Source organism: Apus apus, chromosome Z, assembly GCF_020740795.1.
Source record: "Apus apus isolate bApuApu2 chromosome Z, bApuApu2.pri.cur, whole genome shotgun sequence".
NCBI classification, from domain to species: Eukaryota; Metazoa; Chordata; class Aves; order Apodiformes; family Apodidae; genus Apus; species Apus apus.
The window spans coordinates 37,173,637-37,185,816 of record NC_067312.1 but is presented as its reverse complement, the minus strand read 5'-3'; the positions used below and the strand labels follow the sequence as shown (position 1 = coordinate 37,185,816).

Sequence of the window (12,180 nt, the reverse complement as noted above, 5' to 3'; positions counted from 1 at the left end):
AACATGGAGGGTGACAAAGAAATATATAAACTTAAATACAACCAAGCTGCCAAACACAAAAATTAGTGGCAGAGACAAGAAACATAAGGCTAATGATAATGATAATAAGCTAGTTTTTAGAGAGGATTTCACAAAATAGCCAAGAGAATCCAGGCCCATATCCATGCATCGTGCATTCATCAATACAGAAAATTTTTCTAATGTTATGCCTGCTTGTTAGTTGCACAAAGACAGGCTTCCAAATTGTCTGTCCAAATACATCTAAATGTTCTTTTGTCTTTTTATGCTCATAAGCACTGAATTTCAAGAATGAGAAATCTTCAAGATCTGATTTTTTTTCATGCACCAGCCCTTTTCTTTCCTGCATGTACTTCAAGAGTCTCTCAACCTTTCAGATGTTTTCTATTAAATACTAATGGTGGTATCATTAATCTTTTTACAATTTAATAGTCCAAAGAAAAAGATCATCCCTTGAATGCCTTTTAAAAATCCCAATAAATTACCCTTTGTAACTGGGCAATAGGTTTTTTATTCCTTTTGAAAGTATCCTGCAGGCAATAGATGAAAATATGTTGAAATAGTGCTGGCCTACTTCAGTTATCTAGTCATGGTACCAATGCAGGAAGTTTCTGAATTACTCTATCTGCTTGAAGAGGATGGAATTTCTGTGTATTCCCTTTAAAATTCAGCAAACAAGAGTTCAAATATTAACAGATCTAATAAAAACTTCCAAGCACACAGATTTTCTAGTTTATCTTGACAAATTTTGGTTTTATTCTAAAAAGTAAGAACAGCAAAATGAGCTATAAAATTCAGTACTTTCTCATTCATATAAAATTCAGTCACTCTGGATCACATAGATTCTATTATGGCAGATGTTTTACTATTTTGTGTTTGTGTAACAGTGCATATTGAAACAGTGCTTCCAAATTAATTAAAAAACAGTCCTCTGCTAAGAAGCTGACAGCGCAAGTTGGATAGGTGGTAAAGAAGCAGCACATGGTTAAAGAAAAATTATAGAATGGAACCCAGTAGCAGAAAATTCCTTACAAAAATGTTTTTGAAAGAAAGAGGAATTTAAAGGGTCAGGAAAGAATGCAAGTGAAACCAAGTAGTAGATGGCATCTTGAATGATGTTCAGTGTGGAACACCATATCTATACTGTATTATTATTTAAAGAGTAATTGCACTCCACAATTTAAAATGTTCCAAATAAAAGCCAAATCTGACTTATATGAGAGAAAATCATAGAATTGCAGAATCATTGAATAGCAAGGGTTGGAAGGGGCCTTAAAGATCATCTAGTTCCAACCCCCTACATAGGCAGGGACACCTCCCACTAGACCAGGTTGCTCAAAGCCCCATCCAACCTGGCCTTGAACACTTCCAGGGATGGGGCATCCACAGCTTCCCTGGGCAACCTGTTCCAGTATCTCATCACCCTCACACTAAAGAATTTCCTCCTAATGTCTAACCTAAATCTCCCCTCTTCCAGTTTAAAGCCATTACCCCTTGTCCTCTCACTCCATGCCCTTGTAAGAAGTTCCTCCCCAGCTTTCCTGTAGCCCCCTTAGATACTGTAAGGCTGCTGTAAGTTTTCCCTAGAGCCTTCTCTGGGCTGAACATCCCCAACTCTCTCAGCCTGTCTCCATAGGAGAGGTGCTCCAGCCCTCAGATGTCTTAGTGGCTGTCCTCTGGACAATCTGGATTACCTGGAGAAAGTCAGACAATGGGGTAAGGTATAGTTTATGGTTAAAATATGGGAATCTGAGCTCAGATGTTGAACCAAACAAAACTAGAATTTGAGTGGTAAAAGATCATATTGGAAGAGAAGAAATAGGTAGGAGCAGGGAAAGAATAGCAGAGATAATGAATTGAGAGGAGGAAGGTGAGGAATAGAGGTGAAAAGAAAATAAAAATGCTGGTTTTACAGGACTAGAGAAAAAGATATATATTGTACCCAAGATGAACGGAACCCTGTATCTGCTGTTGGAACTAGTCCCACTTGGATGCTTCTTTACTGCTTTTGCATTTTGTACCCATATGTTATGTATGCTGTGATCCCAAGTTATAACTGGGCATGCAATTATGCCTGCTTTACCCCTGGAATTCCTTTTATGCAGAAAGATTTTGTTTAAACTAGCTTTCTGCCTAGTCTTGAAGCAGAGCAAGAGAATTTGAGTATCAGTTTGACCTGGCACATCTCTTGAGAGAATCATTCGGAGCATGCGGTAAAGCAATAGCTGTCTCTCGTTTTGTGTTTGTCTACATGTATGTAGCAAAGCAACTGGTGAATTAGGTCCCTTCAGCCACTGCCACAAAACCAGAAGTTCAGGCCAACTGAGTGTGCCAACAACATGAAGGGGAAAAGCAGTGATCCTCTGGCAGAGAGCCAGAGAGCTTGCAAGGGAATGGGGATTAAGAACCCATATGCTTGCTCAGCTGGGGTGGTTTGACTAGCATGGAAGCAAAACATTGAGCTCATCCAAGAGGAAGAGAGGAGAAGACAGTCAGCAGAGCAGCCAAAGGATCCTTTGGCATTTCAGAGAAGATGATAAAGGGGCAGGATAATGGCTCAGTAAATTTCATTGGAGACCAGAGTCAGGAATCCAGATTGCCCATTGCAACAAAATATGAATTATTATATTAATGACTTCTGCAGGAATTTTTCAATGCCTAATTCAGTAAGACTTTTGAAAAATGCAAAGTACCTGGAGACATCACGCACTTTTAATGCACTTGTTTGTTCATTAGAACGTCTCATGTGTACAATCATTACATGCACTGTACTGGTGGCAAGTTTAGGCTGTAATTCATCGCATAATGCCAGCAGTGTGAGCATTTTGAAGCAATGCACAGAACAAAAGCATTAAATTTGCCCTACACATTCTTTGGAACTGGTCCCTGAAATCCTTCAACCTCCTTTGTGTGAGGATGGATAGAGACAAAAAGAGCGATGGATAGACAAAGAGAGAGAGAGGGAGAGAGAGAGAGAGAGATTTGAAGACACATGGGAATGACCATTTCAAATTGCAAAGTGCCAGAACATGAGGTTAAAGTGGGTACGTGAGGCAATGGGTCAGGAAGTGAGGTGGACCATGCTCATGTGGCCACTGTTGCTATGATACCATTTTATTTTTTAAATTATTCCTTCCACCCTTTGCTGTTCCCCTTCCCTCTGCCCAGTGTTTTGTTGGGTTTTTTTGCCTGTTGCTCTGTCTGAGCCTAGAGGAGCTGGAGGAAACCTACACCAATTAGGAGCTTGTTGAACTCACTTCACAGGGAAAAGTTCTGCATGTGGGTTGGAGAGTCACTAATGGGGCATGTGAATACCAAAGGGTCATGTCTCATTGTCATGGCAAACTGGATCTCTTCACATGAGCTGGGTGCATTCATGTCAAGGAAGCGGCTTTCTGTTTTAATGTACCCTAAAGTTTTTCTCCACCATGCTGAAAGTGATTACTCTGAAAACTGTACCCCAGGCTGTTCTCAACCTAACTATCTACAATTCATCAGACACCCTAAGCTGCAAGATTTCAGGGTTTTGTTTTGGTTACAGGTTCTTAACTGCTACTCATCTCCTGCTGATATTGCAGAAAACCTGCCAAAAGCCTTCTTTTGTAGATATAAATGAATCTGGATTAGTTTCCAGACATTCTGTCAAGAAATTATACAGCACATAAGCTCCAAAAAGCCATGTTTTTTTCCATGACCATTCCTGTACAGGCATTTGTCTAATTTTATCCACATATGGTTTGTTTTTCTGAAAAAAAATCCAGATATTTAAAATGTACATTTCAAATGAGCATCCTTAGCAGCCAGGAATAGTTGCATTGTTTTACACATGGTTTCTAGTGGCTCAGTATGGACAGTTTGCTTTTTTATTGCTTAGCATAATGAGTAATCAGAAAGAGAAATAAGCAGAACTAGCAATTTTCATTTAATTTGGCACTTCTTTTTAATTTATTTTCAGTCTAAATGAAGATGTTGGTCTTGTATATTTGCTATTGAAATCAATGTGATCACATGCTGACTTAGATGGTAATGTTAATGTCAATACGATAACATCTCAGCCCCACACTGTTCACTGGTCTGCACCATCCAACATCTTTATCTCCTCTTCTCTCCCCAGCACTGCAGTGATAACACTCACCATTGCCAGTCAGACATGAATATAGTGGGTGCTTGGAAGAGAGGTTACACTGGAAAGAATGTTGTGGTCACCATCCTGGATGACGGCATTGAAAGAAATCATCCAGACTTGATGCAGAATTATGTGAGTGTTCACAGGAATCCAGATTTGCTGCTTTATTATTACCTGAACAAATTTGCTGCTCCTGGAGGGAGGGAGAATCATACAATGTTTTCCTCAAATGTTAACAACTATGGGAAGAAGGAAGACAGCTTTTGGTCATCTCTATTGGTTTTTTAAGACTATTCTATCTGAATATATTTATTACATGGATACCTCTTGTAGCTGACTACTGAATTTCTGAAGGACTGGAAGCAATGATAGGATGCTTTTTTCTGTTTTCTGTGTTTATTTTAGTTAGTATCTTCGCACTATTAGAACTGAGAAAAAGAATATAGTGCTTTTCAGTTAACGTGTGCAGCTGAAGTCCATTTATGGCCAATACATTCACCTAGCAACACAGTAGCTCTTCTCAAAGACTAAAATTTTAGGCATGTCCTTCCGTGTATTTATTTTGAATTCTATTTATATTACTGATAGAAATAATATTAAAGGAAAAGGACATGACTTGTTACGATTCACTCAGTAAAAAACAGGTGTAGAGTATTTTGGGGACTTTCTAGTAAATCTCTTTTAACTCCAGTAAGTCTACTCACAATTTTAAATAGAACTGTGTCCTTTTTTTCTGTGTCCTATGCCTGATGTCATCTCAGAAGGAGTCTGTTTGCTTGTGATTCATCACATTTAAATGATTGGCTTAATATCCCTTGGAGGGGACGTGTGAGGCGAAGCTCCTTCTCTAATGGGTGACTTCTTGTGTTAGTGCCAGAATTTGAAGCTGTTCAGAGCATCAGGACCACGTTCTACTACAGTGATTAGTCCTGTGCTGTGGGAGTAGGCATTACATGAAAGCACATGAGGACCATATCATTTCTCTGAAATAAATTATGCAAGGTGTACATTCACACAGGGTAAGAAAATTAACAAATATATTTGGATTGGTGGGACTGGTGAAGATGACCAGCACAAGTCATGTATACCTTCAGTCCCATTACAGATGTAGGTCTTGTAAAAAGGCCCTGGACAGAGGCTTTTCACCAGAGAGCATATAATCTTGACAGAGCATGGAAGAGATGAAGGTGACAAAAAACACCTTTGACAGACCATCAAAAGCTACAGTTGTGCCCACAGTTTAAAGCTGTTTGTTATAAATCAGCCATACTTATGTCTGTATCCTTCTCTATGCTGCATGTGGAACTCAGCTTTGAAATACACGAGGATGACTGCATAAAAAGAACTGACAGGCAAATGCCCTATTTGTCAATGTATGCTTGATCCTAATGCATGCCACGGCTTTCATTTTAATCTCTTAAGTTATTTAAACAAACCAAATATAATTTTATATCCTCATTGAATGACCCAGGTTGTATCACATGTCACCTCATCCCTGTACTGTCCTTCTGCTGAATTTAAAGCGGCTATTTATTCCCTTACTGCCTCCTCTCTTCCTTTCCTCACGCCAACAAGGAATTCCCCTAAAGCAGTACACATTGCTTGTTTATGACAAATGCCTTCTATATGTCAGATTATTGCTGGTGTGGCTGCAAACAGGAATATTTGAGGTGGATGTGGTAACTGGTTTTGAACAAAGAAGAGATTAAAAAGAGCTGCTTGCCGTGTCAACACACCACATGCTACTACATTGATTAATGGGAGCCATACAAACCAGCAGCTATTTACACTATAAACTATTTTCAGCTATAAGAATTCTGGTAAATGTAAAATATGGAACAAAAATACAGAGGTATCTTCCAAATATTTTAAACATTCACGCTTCCAGGGAAATGGGAATGCGTTTTATGTTGCATTTCAAGCTGTGTTTTTCTAACAATATTTTAAAAAAATATGGTATTATTCTTATTCCTTGAAACTATGACTGAAATTTCAGTCATAATTGTGCAAATAATTTATTGAATCTTGAAACACTTAGCAAAATCTCAGTTTTGAGAATGAACTCTCTTAAGTTCCAAAATTTTCTTGGAATAAAAGTCTTCTGCTTACATGAAACACCACTCACTGTTTCCTCTCTGATGATGAAACTATGTTTATTTCAGGACATTTGTTTTCCTTCTTTTTCCAAAAATAAAATAAAATAGAATATGTAAATCCTGTAACTATTAAAAATACAATGCTTTCCTAAAACATGTAATCATCATAAGACCACAGGAATGTTAGTTAACCTAATTAATCTCTTGTAGGAACCTGCTAAAGAATGTGTAGGCCACATGAGTCAATTGCTAATTAATGAGAAACTGGTTTTCTTTCTCCTGATGGCTACAGGATTCGCAAGCCAGTTTTGATGTCAATGGAAATGATTTTGACCCTATGCCTCGATACGATGCCAGCAACGAGAACAAGTAAGATGCTATGACATTCATGACATTTTCAATATAGTTCATCGAGTAGAAAGTACCAGTTTTCTATGAAAGTCTAAGAAACTTGGTTCCTCATGAAACAGCATGATTTACATTTAAGTCTTTTGAAAGACTTATTTATGTATCTTCCATATATGAAACTTACTCTTCGAAAGCATTTGAAGCCATCCAAAAACATGTAAAAATGAATATGAATTATCTGAGCATGTGAAATAAACAATTTTCAATCCCTTTGGAATGCAGAATGTAAGAGGTGACTCTTGCTTTTCTCAGATGTCATCTCATTGAGTTATTTGGGGTTATTATGTGTGACAACTATCTTGGCTCTTGAACTTTATAGACTTTATGTATTGAAGAAATAGACAAGTTAATGGAAATTTTTTAATCTTTTTTTTACCATGTTAATAATGTCTTTTGAAGTGAAGGAGATTTTACATGTGGAATTTTGATAGAAACCTTACAAGCCCAGACATGCCAAATCTGTCAGATTATTTTATCTGTGTCAAATGACTGGTTGGCTATATCTCCGTGAATGACTTATTTCTCCTTCAGAGCTTTGCTTCCTAACATTTGTCATTCCAGCTCTGCTCTTTGCATGTGCTGTGGTGAAGTCTGGGGGAGGCACTGAAAGGGGCATCTTACCTGGGGAAGCATGCCACCCTTCTGCCCACATGGGATTTGAGGGCAGTTATTTGTAGGTAACCTTTTTTACACTAGGTACTTGGCAGAAAGAAATACCTGTCTGTGGAATTGAATGAATTAGAGGAAGAAGAATCCTAGTAGTTGACAACATGCTGACTGTACATTTTGTTTTCTTGTGGGTTTGGTTGTTTTTATTTTATTCTATTTATTTTATTTTATTTTAGTAAGCATTTAGTATTGTTTGTCTGCAGAAGGGAGACTACAAGAGGTGAAACTTTGTCCTTTACACAACTGAAATGATTTTGGGTTTGTGTTGGCTCTTCCCTACAATCCCTCAGACTTTCTCCAGAAGAATGCAGTAGGTGTGAGCTGACAGCCAGCAGCAAAACTGAAGACTGGTTTGACTAGAGAAACCTGTTGCACCAAATTTGGATCACACTTTGATGGGAGAATTCTTTCCTGGTCAACAACTTCTTCATAACAGCTAGGAGCCATGTTTGGACTGGCTGAATAACAGGGCCTTGTTAGGGATAGCTGCCTGTTACATATAGATCCTCTTGTCTTACAGTGATTTTCAAGGATCTACTTTCAGCCATAGGGTGAAGTAACTGTGAAAACTGAGGTGAATTCTGCCAAATTATTGTTTGGTCAGTCAGCTTGATGCTGCCTGTTAGGCCAAGATGAGAAACGTGTAAGGATTTAGCTCTTAGAAGCTGTATAAATAAATGTTAATGCACACACACAGACACATCTTAGTTGTGATGCCTACAAGCAGTTCAAAATACTACATTGGTATTAATTTTAATTGTAATAATAGTTTATTTCTGTGGGACTGCAGTCTTGCTGTATGTTCTCATTCAGTTGTTCTTGTTTAATGCTGTTTACGTGCTGCCAAATATTTTCATCTAGAAACAAGCACATGCAAGAGCTGTTTCTTTCTCTTTTTGCCCGCTAGGCATATCTTTCTCATCCTATTTTGATATAGAAGCTCAGTTTACTGAATTGTATCTCTTCTTCACTGGAAATCCCCTAAAGCAAGAATACCATGAGAGAATAAAAACAGAAATTCAGTAAAACTGTTTGGTTTGAAATGTGTAAATATTCTGCGTGTGCAGGATAGTGTAAGTTTAAGCAAAAAGAAAACACTTATGTGGAACAAATGGTAGATAAACACAGTCAAGTCAGTGACGAGCAAGGACTTCATTCAGAGCTAGATGATCATATGGGAAATGCTAATACTACACTATAACTGTTAGGAGTTATCCTCAAGACACACGTTCATTGAAACAGAAGAATAAATAGAATTCTATCAATTCTTACTCTTTCCAAAGCTTTCTATTTATGTTACAATTGAGGGATTTGATGTGTCATTTTTACCTTGTTTTAGAGGTGTCTTGTCACTAGTGTAGAAAAGTCAGCATCAGTAAGTGTACTATAAAGTTTTGGTGGCTAATGACAGAAATCTCTGCTTTGCTTGTAAGAGGTCCGAGGACTACAAGCAAGGTTTATACCATACTAGTTACCTGGAAAAGAAGTAGGACCATAGATTTTTTTTGCAGCCCCGAGTATGTAGGCGTTGCCACTCAGCATGCTGCAGTAACTTATTTGTATGACTGACCACTTCAGCATCAGCCCTGTCTTTGTACTAGATGTTTATATTGAAGCCCTGTACAAAGTGTTGAATAGCAAGACTGCAGCTGCTTGATCAGCACAAAAGAGTGGTCACCCCCACTCTTACTTCATGTTTGCTTTTTCCTCATTTCCCCAGCCTTCATGCATCTCTTCAGACTGAATCATGCTGAGAGCTGCACTGTCGACAACAGCACCAACAAATTACATTTTCAGCCAGGTCAGCCAGGTACATCATTTAGCTCAGCCTGAGGTCAGAGGAGAGTGAGACAGGCACAAGTGGGGGAAAATGAGGTGTGGCCTGAACCTCTCACTAGTAATGTGAGTTTCAGTGAACTAAGGTGACTGTGTGACAGTGCCCCAAGTGCCTACAAATTGTCCACAAAACTGCGTGTTATGGACAGGCTGTTGCCAGTGGTGGCCTCCAAGGAGTTTTGAGAGAAGATGTGACAGTCAGCCTGGCCCTCTGCGAATACTCCCCAGCTGAGTTGCTGGTTTGCATCACAACACATCCCTCTCTCCTGCTGTCCACCACCCCTTCTCCCCAAGCACGCTTCAGAGACATGTCCTGGCTCATCTGCATGAGGATGCTCCCCTCCTTGGAGTTGGGGCATGGTGAGGGTACAGTTGGAGACTTCACAGTTCAGGTGCATTCTGAGGGATTCAGTCTGTTTGATGCTGCTAGGAGCCAAGCACCTCCAGCTGTGAATCACAGCTGAGTCTTTTTCTTTGTCTGGCTACTGAACTCATCACTTTCTTACAAAGCATGTCCAGAGAACGGAGGCTGCTTTCTCTTTTGTTGCTAGTTAGAATGTTATGTGGGTTATAAAATTTCTCTCCTAGAGCTGGGGGATTAGATTTTTTTGTGCCTTGCTTCCCTGGTGAATACTCTCACTGCCCAGTTCCTGAGGATCTGCCATGGGATGTGGTGGTGAGAAAACAGTTACTGTGCTGTACTGAGCTTCGTCAGTCTTATCAGGAAGTACAGCATCAGTGTACTGTACTACCATCTTTTGGACACAGAGGCATGTGAAGCATATAGTGTAAGATTATTTGACAACCTAATAACCACTTAGAGGCTCAGTATTTCCAATTATCAGGAACACTGAGCCTGGTAAGCAGCACCTAAGCATCTTTAACTTTTGGGGCTGTCACACTTCCTTAGTTTCCACTGGACTCAGTAAGAGTTACACACCTACGTACTGAAAAGCACTACTAGTAGTCTCTATATTTTTATGTGTCTAAAATATCTTCAGAAATTGGGGCAGGAATTCTGGCTGTCCAACATACAAGATCATTTGGCACTAGATACTCCAGTTGTGCATGGAAGTTGAGGTAACCATAACCAGGGAATGTTCTGAAAGCTGTGCTTCATAATGTGCAAGATCAATTTGGTTGATTCCTGCTTCCTGCTGTAACAACTGGACAACATAGTGTAATGGTGGTTTGTATATTCCAGTAAAGGCGGGATATACATTGCTTTGTGAAATTATCTAGTTTATTCTACCTCATTCGATAACCCAACCTTAAGGGATGGAAATGATAAACAGTAAAAAGAATTGCTGTAAAAATAAGCAGGTGTCTCTGGGCAGCTTTGCACGCAGCTGTAAAACATCAGGGTACTGGACCTGTTTGCTGACTTTTCCTTTTTTTTATTAATAGTGAAGGCTTTTTGTTGCTCAGGCTTATTGGTGAGGAAAAGGGAAAGAAAAAAATTATCAGGGGGATTGTGAAGCAACTGTACATAACCAGAGTGGTACTTACCAAAATTATATTTCTGAATTTTTACGTTAAATCTTATATTAGCTAAGGAGACTAGGAGGGTAGATTAGACCGATCTTTCAAGGCTTGTAGTCAAAATCAGGGTTGAATGATAGTTTCTTTAACTACTATGGTATGTAGGAGTTCTGCCAGAACTTTACTTTGGTTTCTACAAATTGGCAACAAATCACAAAGCTTATAAATGGCACAGGTCTGTACTAGAGCTTCCCTTTGCTCAGAGGCTAAAGACAGCAGTCAGCTGTGGATGAAGTCATTCCTGCTACTTAAAGCATCTTGTTTTGGTTTACTGCTGAGTACTGCTGCTTTATTATTTTTCTGTTATTCTGCCATTACCTGTAAACATCTGTTTTGAAAGAGCTGGGCAGCCACAGGTCCTTAGACAAAATGCAGATGGGATCACTGAAGTGGTACTCTACATGTTGTGTAGCCTCAGAAATAAAACAGAAATGTTAACAATGTCAAAACATTTTGCTATTTTGACCAAACAATTGTTTTTTTGGTTTAATGAGAAATTTCTTGGGGATGATATGTCACAGCTTAGGTCTTATTCTGCTCACAGGTACTTTTATAGAACAGAACCTTTTAAAAAAACTCTTTTAAATAGTAGCAGTTGACTTCAGAGCAGTTCTTATTAAACTTATGCAAGAAAAAGTAAAAGTAAGCTGTTGTTTCTCTCTTGGAGAAATTGAGTCATTCTTTGGATGACTCTTCAACATTTTTCAGTGATGCATCCCACTATATAAATAACTTATTTTAATAACCTTCTAAATGATTTTTAAATTTTTGGGACACAACAATTTTTTGCTGCTCAAAAATCATAGGAAACACAAGCTGCTTAGGTATAAACTTTGCAGTATCTGACAGCTTCACATTTTTTCTCACAACAGAAAAAAGGTTAATGACCTAATCAGTTTCAGTCTTGCTTGAGCCAACATATTGACATTGTTTTTCTGTGATACCCATTCCGATTCATTATTACTTTCCTTTTCCAGTCACATTAATGTAGGTTCTCAATAAAATGCCAAAAGCTTAATTTTCTTTCAAGAGTGACAGTCTGCTTGTGTCAAAGACCTGTAGCGTGTCCCAGGTAATTTAATCAGAATGGATACTAGATATTTGACAGTCAGATCAGCTTCTGTTGCCTCCTGGATGGTCAAAAATAGTAAAATTAAAAAGTTTCGTTGACTGCTGTGACACCTTCAGACCAAGTATCTGAAGCTGAGCACAGTCAAAATACAGGGAGCCTGAAGTCTCTCATTGCTGGCTTGAAACATCATCTTAAAAAGGTTCCCACTGCAGCAGTGTGATAGAAGGGAGTGCTGACAATTGAGGGTATTTGTCAATGTAGGTTATGCTTTTTGATTGCCAGTATGCACCTGTTGCTATTGTTTTGAAATTGACTGTATTGTGTGCTGCAGACAAAACTGAAGGGAAGATAAGCTGTGCTAAGAAGCACTGCTGCACCATCTTGTGCTTTTATCTTTTGTGTAAAAAACAATT

The 12,180-nt window shown here is 38.7% G+C and overlaps 1 protein-coding gene across 2 annotated transcripts in view; it reads left to right on the top strand.

Annotated features, from left to right (window-relative positions):
- Positions 1–12,180, top strand: part of PCSK5 (proprotein convertase subtilisin/kexin type 5) — a 250,386-nt gene that overhangs the window by 73,885 nt on the left and 164,321 nt on the right. For both annotated transcript variants that reach the window (XM_051643618.1, XM_051643617.1), the window contains exons 4-5: positions 4,133–4,276; positions 6,533–6,609. In XM_051643618.1, the coding sequence (XP_051499578.1) occupies positions 4,133–4,276; positions 6,533–6,609 (221 nt within the window). The remainder of the gene's footprint in view (positions 1–4,132; positions 4,277–6,532; positions 6,610–12,180) is intronic.